General features: G+C 35.4%; 1 protein-coding gene across 7 annotated transcripts in view; it reads right to left on the reverse strand.

Moving 5' to 3' along the window:
* Positions 1 to 409: 409 nt before the first annotated feature.
* Positions 410 to 14,473, reverse strand: part of GNPDA2 (glucosamine-6-phosphate deaminase 2) — a 41,814-nt gene continuing 27,750 nt past the window's right edge. For all 7 annotated transcript variants that reach the window (XM_053704003.1, XM_053704001.1, XM_053704000.1 and 4 more), the window contains 2 exons: positions 10,921 to 11,095; positions 410 to 1,314 (listed from right to left, as the gene is read on the reverse strand). In XM_053704003.1, coding sequence (XP_053559978.1) covers positions 1,256 to 1,314; positions 10,921 to 11,095 — 234 coding nt within the window. In that variant the 3' untranslated portion in view covers positions 410 to 1,255. The remainder of the gene's footprint in view (positions 1,315 to 10,920; positions 11,096 to 14,473) is intronic.

Consider the following 14,473-nt stretch of genomic DNA (forward strand, 5'->3'; position numbering starts at 1 on the left):
TTTCTTTAGAAGATCAATAACGAATCCGGCTTCCTCCAAACGTTGTATGCCCCCTTTGGAGTTCAGCTCGTGAGGCACACAACGATTGGAGGAAGCCGGATTGTCATCGATATACTAAAGAAAGCAGGAACTGCGGCGGACGATCAGTGTTATGTTTACCATAACGCAAAGGTAAGTATTTTAAAAAACAAGCATCATTGTAAAGTTTAATTAATTAAAGTGCCCCTGTTTTTAAGATTATTTTTGATCCTAGGCTTTAATTTTTTAAAGTTTACATCACTTTAATTAAACTTAACCTAACCCAATACCTATGAACACTCATGACCTAATCACTCTTCTTTTGAAACACGTATTATCATTTCTGTGGATTCTTACAAAAGCAAAAAAAAAAAGCAAACAAGTAAACACATTCTTTTTTTTCTCAGCTGATCAGTTTATTGCAAAGCAGGACATGTTCAATTAATACTTGAGTGCAATATATAAGTAAATATAGAGTAGTATGTGACCTACATATTTTTGCAATTTTTCATAAAAACCTAAATAAAAATATATCAAGCTAATGCAAAACTACAAACATTGAAGTAGCATTAGCAGAAATGAAAAGAGCTGTAAAAAGACTGAAAATGTATAAAATATATTATAGTCACTGTTAGTAAAGTGAACAAATCCTTTAAGTAGGATCATTATTAAAGAACTTAAAGTTCAACGTAATTTAGTATAGTGTAATTCACTGATAAACCTAAAGTATAAGGCAACAGCTCTTGCAGTAAACATTTATCCGATTATATTTTCAGATATTATAAAAACAATAATATTGTAACATTGTTAGTTGAAAAAGGAGTGTAATAATTTTAGAAGCTAACATTGTTAGTTGAAAAGGAGTGTAATAATATCAGAAGCTAACATTGTTAGTTGAAAAGGAGTGTAATAATCAGAATCCCACTATTAAATGTTAGGCAAAGGTACTTCTAAGATGAAAAGAACTTTGTTGGTTTCTTACTATATCATGTATTATTAAGCTCTAATAAAAAACTGAGTAAATAATACATTATGATCTGAACAGAAAAAAAAACCAACACAAATAAGCTTTACCTAAATTAACAAATGTGGAATGTTGAAATGTATATTTTGGACATTGGACCTTAATAATACAGTACATTTACAATTTTGCCAGGTTCAGCGGTTCACGGTAACATTGCATAGCCATTAAGCCACTGACTGCTCTTTCCCAATGCTCTCTAGCATCAACTTCACGTCAGTTTTTTTTCATGCTGTGCAGTGGTTCCACAAGTTTGTTATGTACATGCATTAAACCTTGGGAGAAAACAGAAATAACAGTTCTTTATTTGCTTTTTCAGCTGTCATGCACAATTTGTATGCATGGCAAAGCATGAACTAGCCATTCTCTTGAGAAGAATGTCAACTCAATTCCAGTCCATGAATTAACAGGACAGGTGATTAGAACACCGCATTATAAGTTAACTGATAACATCTTAAATAATTTCATTTTTAATATTCATTAATAAAAAACAATTTGGTTAATATATAGAAATGCATCAATTCAATTGTGGAAAAAATATGATCTGTGAGAGTTAAAAACTATGCAAAACAATGTTTCTGTTGTTCTGTTAGAAATACAAAGATCAAGAAATGCTCTTGAAATATAAAAACTAAAACACCATCTCCTATAAATCCAACCCCTTAAAAGGACACTGAACCCAATTTTTTTTATTTCGTTATGCATATAGAACATGCAATTTTAAGCAACTTTTAATTTACTGCTATTGTCAATTTTTTCTTCGTTCTCTTGCTATCCTTTTATTTGAAAAAGAAGGCGTCTAAGCCAAGGAGCCAGCCAAAATTTAGTTCAGACGCTGGACAGCACTTGTTTATTGGTGGGTGAATTTATCCACCAATCGGCAAGAACAACCCAGGTTCTTAACCAAAAATGGGCCAGCAGCTAAACTTACATTTTTGCTTTTCAAATAAAGATACCAAGAGAATGAAGACAATTTGATAATAGGAGTAAATTAGAAAGTTGCTTAAAATTGCATGCACTTTCTGAATCACAAAAGAAAAAAATTGGGTTCAGTGTCCCTTTAAAACAGACAAATAAGAAATAAAGTTAGAAATTGTTTCTTAAAGGGACACTATATTATAAAAATGTGTTTCCCCTTAATGTGTTCCAAATACTAAATATACTTCATGCAGAGTACTAAATGTAAGGGAAATTGTTCCTTCATATATATTTCTGTATATGAAATAGCTGTTTTTTATTAAAACCATCACCTAGGACATGCCAACAACAATAGGCTGAACCTCCAAGTTAAGCAGATCTGTTGAATAAACACAAACGGCTATTTCACATACAAAATCTCTCTCTCCTACCCCCCACTCGGAGATTAAAGTGATGGTAAACTTTACATGTTTTAAAATCAGTTCTGGAATCTGAGTGATATTTTACAGGGACTTTAATTGGTCACTTCTAATAACGATGCCTATTTCAAAAATTAAACTGTTGCCCCATTGGCGCTCAAGTTCTGTGTTGTATGGCGAGAGCCGATTGGAAAACAGTTCAAACCGTTAGCTCGCAGATAAAAATTCCTTTTGAAGTGGGCGGCCGGAGCAGGAGGTATTAGAATGGCACGGCTAGATTAAAAAGTAAGTTACCGTGCATCTTTATTAGAAGCAATCAATTAAACTGTAAAATATCTCTTAGATTCCGGACCCGATTTTAAAACATGTAAAGTTTACCATCACTTTAATCAGTGCTATTGTCTCCTATTTACATAGCTTTTCTACAGAGAAAATGTTTGTTACTCATTTTTTTTAGTGTAAATGGGTAGCTGTTTGCAAACAATTAAATACACTGTAGCTAGCAGGTACAATGGACCATTGGGAACACATTAAAGGGGAGACAATTTAAGAGTACAATGTCCCTTTAAATGTGGTAATTGCCTATTCTTGGCTCGTCCCAAAGAAGCCTTCACCAGTAATATAGAGCTTGTATATTTGGATAAAACTAACCAGAGTAGCCATCTCCTTTCTACTGCTCTGTCTTATGTCCCAAGCTTAAATGGACATTAAATCTTAGTTGTTTCTTTCATGATTCAGATAGTGTGAACAATTTATTTTTTAAAAGAAGTAGGTAGGCTCAGGAGTGTGCTCATGTCTGAGACACTATACGGCAGCAGTTTTGAAAGAATGCTTTTAACATTTCCCACAACAGTAGACAGCAGTATTGTTTTCACATACTGCTGCGCTATTATGCTCCAGACACACTACCTACCTAGGTATCTCTAACCAAAAATACCATGAGAATAATGTAAATGTCATAATATAAGTAAATTGGAAACTTTTTAAAAACTGTATGCTCTACCTAAATCGTAAATTAAACGTTTTGGTTTCATGTCCCTTTAAAAGGACAATCTAGTACATGATCTGTATTCTGTAAGGGAGAAAAGTGCTGCTACAGTCATATGCCTACAACAAATACTTTATTGGGTAACCATAGAAACTTTTCAGTAATACGCCTAGACCAATATCAACTGAAGGGTAGACCACTAAAAACAGACATACACTGAGAACTAAATAATGTATTCACTGAGGTCCAAGACTGCCTGAACAATGTAATTATAATTAGTAAAGCACAAAAAAAACCCATTTGCTCAAGGGGTGAAGACTGCACCTTTAAATTTTAAGAATTTGAGGAACCAACACCTGTATCCTCCGATAGTCCTTTTTGATCCACATTTTAAACCTGTTGATTTAAATCAGTGTGATTTAAATCAGATCCACCCTGCTTAGGTCTAGATTACGATTAGATCGCTATTTATCACTCACGCGTTAACTCCGCTAGAAGTAAGCTGTTTGTTCATGCCAGGTAGCAAGTTGAAATTAAAGTTTTCACACAAGCGCTTACCCGACACACGCAAAATGGCAAACCTGGAATATTGCGATGTTGTCTCCCATAGACTTCAATAGAGCACGAAAAGTGGGGAAAATCCTAAACACCCAACAAGTTGCGCAAACCGGATCGTATTTTCTCAAGTGTGCTAACAAGACATGAAATATAAATATTTTACATTCCAATGTTCTTTACATAGCAGAATATGATCTATTCATACATACATATAAGTACATATATACACATATAGGAATATCTATTTAAAATACTTAGAACATATTCCTTTATGTGAAGAACATTAGAATGTGAAATATTTACAGTAAACATAGTAAAACACTTTATTAAATATGAATGTTGCATAAATATGATTTTTCATGTTTTTAGTTACTTGACTGAAAAGGGCTCCAATCCACCCAATGTTAAAGGGACACTGAACCCAAATTTTTTCTTTCGTGATTCAGATAGAGCATGCAATTTTAAGCAACTTTCTAATTTACTCCTATTATCAATTTTTCTTCGTTCACTTGCTATCTTTATTTGAAAAAGAAGGCATCTAAGCTTCTTTTTTGGTTCAGCACTTTTTTATTGGTAGATGAATTTATCCACCAATCAGCAAGCATAACCCAGGTTATTCACCAAAAATTGGCCGGCATTTAAACTTACATTCTTGCATTTCAAATAAAGATACCAAGAAAATGAAGAAAATTTGATAATAGGAGTAAATTAGAAAGTTGCTTAAAATTGCATGCGCTGTCTGAATCACAAAAGAAAAAAAATTAGGTTTAGTGTCCCTTTAAAGATAGGAAAAAGTAAAATTTCTAAGTTACACACACATATATACACACACACAAACATATACATATTTAGTCATTTGTATGCCTTTTTTTACCTAACAAATGAGACCTCATAATTTTGAGCCCTTAAATTTAAAAAAAAAAAAATTGCAATAAAAAGTTATATTAATGTTATTATAACTGTACTTTTATGTATAATTTTGATGTGTTTTGTGCAACTTTTTAGTTGAGCACAACAGTTAACCAGAGCTGAAGTTACGCTTTTGCGACGCTTGTAAAATTCAATTGTGCTTGAGGGAACGCTTTACCTTTTAAACTCTAATATGTGCGCTACTTCTGATGTGCAAAGAGCTGTGATAAACCCCTTTTCCCTAGCCCTTAATAGGTTAATGTTAATAAAAGTTTAAAATGCAGTAATTACAGTTTTTTGTATCGTAATGCATCATTAATAAAGAACATCCATCTTAGCTGAGATGCTGACTACCTCTAGGTTAAAATAACAAAAACACCCACAAAATAAATATTCCAAATTAACCCTTTCCTGCCAGGACTTATTTGTCTACATCCGAACTATAAACAAATAAGTAAAAATTGAAATCACGCGATGCTAGGCACGGCCTCCAGCCCACGACATCATTTACGAAGTGGCTATGCCTTCACGACAGTTAAATGGCTAGGACATTCCAGCTTTTATTCACACCTCTTTATTGTTCCCAAGAAAGAAGGAACTTAAAGACTTGTTCTGGTTTTGAATACTTTAAATAAGTTTCTCAGGGCTCCTTTTTTCAAGATGGAAACTTTTCAGACTATTCTTCTGCTTGTTCAACAAGGACAGTTTATATCCTCTATAGATATAAACCCAGAGGCAGAACTTTTTTTCACTTTCTGCCATGAATTTTTTTTAGTGAAAATTTTTCTGCAGGTCATTTTTAAATCAAAATTAATTTTAAATTAGGCAGTTGCACTAACGCACCAGTTTAATTGCAATGTGTTAGTTAAATGGAGAATAAAGCAATATTTAAAGTTGTATAATATAGTGCAGTAGTTGAAAATTGCATTGCAAATTAGCTGCAGACATAGTCTAACATAGAAGTAGTAATAAAAAAGGTGCATTGCTCATACAAATGTCTTACATTCGGAAAAAACAGCTTTGCAGATAGTTATAGGCTAGAGGATGGGCTTGAATCAATCTCTGAGAGCCAGTCAATCAATGCACCACTGCTTTGCAGCGCTACTGCATATTTCACTGTTCACTTAAAACAGCACTTTACTCTGGATGAACTGTGATAAGGAAAAGTTACACAGTGCAGCCAGAGAACAGCTCTGTTTGAAGAGAACAGCCTAATGTGGAGCAGCACTGAAAAGTTAAATCGCTAACAATTCCTACATATGTCCTGTTCTTTCTGCAGACATGCTGCATTTCTGTGATGACATCTCAGATCACTGCATGTTCTGCCTTGGGGGATATAAAATATATTTACTTTCATATCTCTATTCTCAGGGATCATCATACTCAGTTTGCTCTGGCTGCCACTCCCAGATTTTTTTTTGAAGGTCCTGGGGCCTTCTCTTATCCATAAGAGCTCTGGGTTTTTGGTGGTTCCTTACCTGGACAATATTTTGGTACGGGTAACATCTTTACATTTAGCAGTATCACCTTCCATCAGCCTTTTGTTGCCTCTACAAGAGCGTGGTTGGAAAGTAAACTTTGCAAGAAGCTCTCTGTCCCCTCAATCCAGGATTGTTTTTCTGGGTGTAATAATTGTCGTAGTCTCCATGACTCTTCCTTTGACAGATCAGAGAAGGATGACGTTCAGCTTGTGTACATCTTCAGTTAGTTCCTTCTTCTTCCTTCTTCTGTAGCTCTTTGTATGTAAGTTTTAGGTCTGATGATTAACAGCCTCAGATGCTATTCCTTTTGTATATCCTTTTAGATATCCAGCTTTTGTCCTCGAAGGTTTTGTTTCTTTTGGCTATATTCAGAACTTTCTGCTAGAAGAATTTCTTGTTATGAGCTTTCTTAACTTATTTTTCTTCAGGATCAGGTTTTATTTTTTTGCCTAAAGGTGATTTCTTCTGTTAACACACATTGTGAGATTCTTGTTATTTCTTTTTGTCCTAATCCAAAGAACTCTAAGGAAAAGCTTCTCCAATTAAGATGTGGGCAGAGCTTTGATGTTTTATTTGCAGGTTACTAAGGATTGTAGACAATTTTCCAGAATGGGTCAAAAGGCTATTGCCTTTTTATCAGCCTCTTGGTTAAAGCTTTTGATTCATATAGCTTACTTGGAGGCAGGTCAGTCACCTTCGAAACAGAATTCTGCCCTTTTTTACCAAATCAGTTGCTACTTCAATTTTTTTGATTTACGTTACATATGTTTTCTAATTTCTACCATTTTGATGTTTTTACTTTTTCTGAAGCAGCTTTTGGTAGATAAGTCCTTCAGGCAGCTGTTTCTGGAAAATATTATTGTATCTATGTTTTTTTCTGCATTTAAAATAAATAAATCATCCAATCTATTTGGAATAATTTAAATCAGGTCCAAATTACTCGTGGACTCCACAGCTTGGGTATTAGTTCCCAGGAGTAATGGATCTTGGACTCTCATTACCTTTATGAAAATCTAAGTTATACTTACCTGATAAATTAATTTCATTCAGCGTGGTAAGTCCACACGCCTTGGCTCAATTATTTTTTTACTGTAATTTTTTTTCTGGTGGCAATTTGAGTATTCACCTCCTTTTTTCCATGCTCCTTTTTGTATTGCTCTTATTTTCTATTCCTACCTTATTCTTCTCTAGCTTGGCTATATGTTAGACTAGTTTCCAGCAAGGTGGGAGTTTTTGGATCTTTGCCTCCTCCTAGTGGTCAGGAGTGTAAGTCCCAAGGAGTAATGGATTGTGGAATCTCACCACCATGAAAGAAATGAATTTATCAGATAAGCATAAATTAGATTTTTTCTTAAGTAAATCGTGTGGCTTTATATTGTGACTAATTGCAAGGCCACATTTATGGCCCCTGACAAGTGTGCTATGTTTTGAGGGGTCAAGCCTTCTTTTCTTCCTCTGTGCAAATCAGGCTTTAGTTGGAGAACTGCTTCCGCATAAATGTTATTCTATCTCAAACTAAAAAAGGAAGGAGAGGGGTATATGAAGGGAGTTCATATCCTCTCATGAAGGCAGTTTTAACAACTCCAATCATAAGAGGCTGTATATCCACTAGTAATGACATGGTCTTATGAGAGCAAGACTAATAAAATAATCACTTGTACAGACTTTTTGAATTACATTAATATATTGCTTGCAGGAGAGCATTCTTCATATTTATATATATATTGATATCTCTTTAAATTATGACATACTTCTACCATATCATATTATAATAATTTGAACAATTTTCTTTTTTACTGTTGTATGATATATTTATCTTAAGTTGCTATTTGTTTTATTTTATTTTACTTTGTATTTTACATTTTGAAAACTTAATAAAACAAATTATTAAAAATAAATAAAGCAATCACTCCACTTCTCAAAAAATAAATAAATAAAATACACTTTTGCTGAGGTATGAATGCTGGGGTACCAACAGCATCCATCCTGGTCAGTAAGACAGAAAAGGCTAAAAAGCATAAGTAGAGTCAGTCTTTGAGGTGGTAATAAAATTGTATCTCTTTCTAATTCTGTGAATCCCAATATACAAGTTCTCACTGGTGAAGAGCTGCTACGCTGAGCCAAGAAAATGGTGTATGTCATTGTCTGGTGCAGAATGGAATACACTACCATAAACAGTAAACACACTACGTATGTTGTGCTATAAGCCAAGTAAAATAGTTCTAAACAAATTAAAAACAAACATTCTTTATTGTTTAGTTTTGCTATGAAACATTAAAACAGTTGTTGCTACATTTAACTTTATAATAATTATTGAATGTTGGATCCCATTCCAATTCATTAGAATTCCCATATGGAAATATTGTATGTATGTACGAATATATATAGGCTTTTGAATGAAATTTGCCCAAGGATCATTGGTATATTAAAAATAAAATTATAATTTTGTAGGCCTTTACACAAGAGTGAAAGATATAAGACCAAATTTAAATGTAAAAGATGGTAATTAATTGATGATGATGACTAACAATATATTTTAATTGCAAGTTTGCAATTAATAATTTCATATAATTTTAAGTAATTTTATCATTCATATGTTTAAATGTGCAATCATAAATTAACATTGTTCATCAAAATAATTCTGATTATAATTTATTGAGAATGTGATCTGAGCAAAATGTTTAACTTTCAAATAATTATGTTTCTTAACATGTGAAAGTGGGGTTGGCAAAAACATTTAACAAATCATTTTTTTTTAATGAAAACAGCACTTGGTGACCAATTAGCTAAGGCTTTAGAATTTAAAAAGGCCAATATTGTATGAAAATCTAAAAATATTTTCTGACGAATTGGAACTCAGATATCAAATTGTCCTCATGGTGGTGTTGGAATGCCACAAATACATTTGAAAAATTTGCAATAAATAGGTTATCTCAATGGTTTCAAATGGACTGAAGTAGCAGTGTAAAGCTATCGGAGCACTTTACACATGACTATTAACATGATGGAATAAGGGCCACAGATAAAAAATATAGTATCCTAGCGATTTTCTAAATTAAATGTTCTACTTAAAAGGACATGATACTTAAAACATTTTCTCTATATCATCTAAAACAGAATGTTTTCAAATTTATTTTTTCCCCAAAACCAGATCTTTCTTTAGAAAAAAAAAGACAACTTTTTCTGGGTGAGCTGTCCATATCAGCCAATGAGCACTAGAGTCACATTTTACAAAATGATGTACTTTCTGTTTGTTTCATATTAAAAAAAAAAAAAAATCTTTTACATAACCTATTTCACCCCCCAAAATTATTTGTAACATATGTATATAACTACTTAACTTTCTTATAGGTCAGTGGAAAATGTTGAGTACAATATCCCTTTAAATATTACATGGTGGTTCTTTTGTGGGCACTAACATTTTTTGTTTATTAAAAGGACATGGAAGTATAATTTAAAGTCACGATTCGGGCACAACATACAATTAAAAAAACCAAAAACCTTTCTGATTTATTTGTATTACTAAATTTACGTTTCTTGGTATTCTTTAAACATTATGTGCATCTTGCGTACTAATAGAGCAGTAGTTGACAGTTTTTCACAGCTAGATAGCAAAGGTTCATAAGTGTCATACAGATAACATTGTACTCACTCCAGTGGAGTTATTTATGAGTCAGCACTGATTGGCTACATTGCAAGTCTGTCAAAAGAACTGAGAGAAGTGGAAAGTCTACAGTGGTTTAGTTACAAGGTAATCACAAAGGTAAAAAAGTGTATTAATATAACAGTATTGTTATGCAAAACTGGGGAATAGGTAATAAAGGTGTTATCTATCCTTTAATTTACAGACCATAATAGGGTTTGATGAAAATTCTCAGGTTCTCAGTTAAAGGGACACTGAACCCAATTTTTTTCTTTCGTGATTCAGATAGAGCATGAAATTTTAAGCAAGTTTATAATTTACTCCTATTATCAATTTTTCTTCGTTCTCTTGCTATCTTTATTTGAAAAAGAAGACATCTAAGCTTTTTTATTAGTTCAGAACTCTGGACAGCACTTTTTTTATTGGTGGATGAATTTATCCACCAATCAGCAAGAACAACCCAGGTTGTTCACCAAAAATGGTCCGGCATCTAAACTTACTTCCTTGCATATCAAATAAAGATATCAAGAGAATGAAGAAAACTTGATAATAGGAGTAAATTAGAAAGTTGCTTAAAATTTCATGCTCTATCTGAATCACGAAAGAAAAAATTTGGGTTCAGTGTCCCTTTAATTTGCATATATGGTAACAGTTTATATCAGGGCCTCAAAATCTATTACAACCATTCACAATATTAAAAATGTAAATAATATTATAGGGATAGCAGTACATTGCTAGGATTTAAAGCAATACAACTTCCATGACAAATGCAAGCACACCTAAACAAAGTAGAATGGAAAATTAAACATATAATATACAGTATCAAATATTTGTAATATCCTGCAATTGTGATTAATCCTTGAACATTAAAAAGAATAAAAAAAATGTTTTTTATATAGGGAGTAAGACCTCAATCTTATTCAACCAAGAGTAATGTCATTGATAATTTACAATCTTTAGCTCACCTTTAAAATATTTAACAGTTTTAACTCGTAGTTCTAAAGTAGCATCTTCATCACAGACAAAAATTGTACGAGGGTGCTGCTGAAAAGCTGATACAGTCCACATATGGTTTACGCCTTCCTCTATTGCTTTGTACAAAGCAAAAGCTTTATGCGCACCCGTAATAAGAATCATTACCTATTGTGTAAAATAACAAAGTTAACAATTACTATTGTTTGCAAATTATACATCAGAAACAGGATTATTGTTTATGCATTTACCTAGACATAAGATCAATTTGACAAACATAAAACTATAAAAAAAAAAAATATATTATTTATTGAATGGCAAAAAATAAATACATGAATAAATGAATGTTAACAATCAGTATGCATACACAAATTTTCATATAACTGCATGCAATAGACACTATTATAAAGAATAATATGCACAGATACTAATCTAAAAATCCAGTATAAAACATTTTAAAAACTTAACTAGAAGCTCCCAATTTAGCGCTGTTGATGAGGATAATCTGGAACACCCACTGAAAGGGTCTGAGAGTAGACCCTCCCCTGCATATGAATAGAACAAAGGATAGTAGTCGCACCACCAAGTTATCAAATGAAGTGCTTTATTGAGCCAAATTCAAAAAATCAGCAACGTTTCGGACACAAGTCCTTAATCATGCATCATTAAGGACTTGTGTCCGAAACGTTGCTGATTTTTTGAATTTGGCTCAATAATATTATATGTTATATTGACTGGGGGTATTGTGCAGTGCCCCCTAGTTTGTGCACCTTGGATCCCAGGTGCTGGACCTCTGGAACTGCATATGAATAGACCCATTATACAAACAGAATCAATATGAAGTCTGTATATCTAAAACTTTGGGGCTTGGTTAGGAGTCTGAAAATCAGCACAATGTTATTTAAAAATAAGCAAAACTATAATTTTTTTTTTATAAAAACACCCCCAGATGGGCTATATAAATGGATCATCTATTACACATTTATGCAGAAAACTTACATTATGCTTACCTGATAATTTTCTTTTCTTCAGACGGGGAGAGTCCACAGCTGCCTTCATTACTTTTGGGAATTCAGTACCTGGCCACCAGGAGGAGGCAAAGATACCCCAGCCAAAGGCTTAAATACCTCCCCCACTTCCCTCATCCCCCAGTCATTCTGCCGAGGGAACAAGGAACATTAGGACAAATATCAGGGTGAAAAAGGTGCTAGAAAAACCAAAAATTACAGCAGCCCCATACAAAAAAAAAAACGCGGACGGGAAGCTGTGAACTCTCCCCGTCTGAAGAAAAGAAAATTATCAGGTAAGCATAATTTAAGTTTTTCTTCATAAACGGGGAGAGTCCACAGCTGCATTCATTACTTTTGGGAAAACAATACCCAAGCTATAGAGGACACTGAATGCAAAACGGGCAGGTACAAAAGACGGCCAATTCTGAGGGCACCATAGCCTGAAAACAAAAACCAAACCCGCGAAGCCGAAAGGAAAAGGCCCAAGTAACTGCCCAACAGTTAGAACCAGCAAGGCCCTTGCTAGAGACCGCTCAGGTTATTAGACTCGACCAAACCAAAAAGCCTCTGAGGAGACAAAGTCCCGCAGGCACTTGGACAAAATAAACTTACCCCCGACCCGAAGGAAAGGGAACATCCACATTCCCCCAGAAGGGAAGAAAAAGGACTCAGATAAGAGAGTCTGAAAGGACCCTCAGAACACAAAAGGACTAGGGCAAAAAGAAACTCCAAAAGTAACTCCAAGAAAGTAAACCAGGATGAAACAGGGCAAAACCAATGAAAAAAACCCTACCAACCCAGCAGAGCAAAGGGAGGATTAAATCCCTATCTGCATAGAAACTAAGGGATCAAGGTTATGCCCTAAGAACTGAAAGGGAGAAGGAAGAACCCCTCCCCTACGCAGAGCGCTAACTTGCACCCAGGAAAGAGCAACCGAAAGACAACCGTCCCCGGGAGCCGCTGAAAAAAAAAAAAAAAACAGCATCAGAATATCTAAATATGCTCTTCCAAAGCCATAGGCATTCTGCTGCGAAAAGAGGACCTAGAACCCGAGTCGCCAACCCTAGCTATTAAACTGCACAGGACTGTCTTCAGAGAAGAAGAACTCCAAAGTAGTGCAGAACAACTCCTTCCCAAGAAAGGAAGGAAAGAAAAGAATAGAACCCAGAAAAACAGTTGAGGAAAAACTACCTGCCGAGAGGGGATCCACAGCAAAACCTCCCTCCTAAGGAAGGCTCACAATATCAAACTCTGACGCAGCCAAAGATCAACAGATCAGACAGATCCCTGACCCTCGCTACGGGCAACGAACCCAGCACCAAAGCGACTGATAATGTCAGAAAGACAAAGGAAATAAAATTCCTCGATCATGAAGACCCTCAGGAAGGAAAAGGTAGGAGAACCAGTCCCCCGAAAGAGCTTGGGTTCCAGAACCCAGTCGCAGCCCCCTTCCCGAAGACTAAGGACACCCTCTACTGAAACTACTGTAATGGCATGTCACAAGAACCAACCCTTCACTCTGACAACCTGCACGTAAGGCAGGGGGGACAACCCCACTGAACAGAGGAAGAAAAAGTACCTCCCAGCACCAGGCGGATACTATGGAATGCCAAATCCACCCCAAAGGGCGGGAAACCAGAACAGCTCACCCGCACAAAGGCATGGAGCGTAAGGCTATATACAGACTCAAAAGGTCAAGTACTGAAAGAAGAACCATCCAGCCAGCCCAGTAGAAAAGTCTAATTCTCCAATAAAAGAGAAAAATAGACAGAAGATGTCCTGGAACCGGGAAACTGGGCCGTCCCGAACCAGTCCTAAGGGAACTGGATACAGAACCTCAAAATGTCCAGTCAAGACAATGACCAAGACAAAAGAACCCGGACACCCGGAGCCGACTTTCCACAATTAAAAACCCCTGAGGGAACCACCGGATTACCCCATCCGGAGCAGGCTTTGCACCACAGGCGATGCAATCACAGTCATATCCAAAAAAACTTGGACACTGAACTCTCACATAAGTGTCCCAGACACACAGTGCTTAAGACACCCGCAGCGGGATACAACTCCCAACTTAAAAAGGTGCTAGGCAATGATGAAAGGCCACACAGTTACTCCGGTTGACCCTAGAGGCTCTAGGGACAGCACCCACTAAGTCCAAAGACTAAGGAAACGTACAAAAGAACAGAGCTCAACCCTTAGAGGGATTGAGAAGAGAACAATAGTTCCAAGATCCTCACAGGATCCTCTTCCAGGAAGCCCCTACAGCTCGAGGAATAATGTATGAACGAACATCCTAACCCCTGGCGGGTGAAAACCCAAAAGGTAAACGTCTAAGTAGGTGTGAATACAGGAAGAAAGGAGACCACCTAATCTGCAAATCTCCAAAATATGGGAGCAGAGGAGATGCCAGAAGTAGAAAAAGCCAAAAGGCCCTAACGTCCTGAAACAGATGACCAGAAGGCCAACCCCAGGAAAGGGGACAAAAAGGCCCAAACAACCTCAACCCGAAGGAAGAGATACCGTCATCAAGGCAAAC

Source organism: Bombina bombina, chromosome 2, assembly GCF_027579735.1.
Source record: "Bombina bombina isolate aBomBom1 chromosome 2, aBomBom1.pri, whole genome shotgun sequence".
NCBI lineage: Eukaryota > Metazoa > Chordata > Amphibia > Anura > Bombinatoridae > Bombina > Bombina bombina.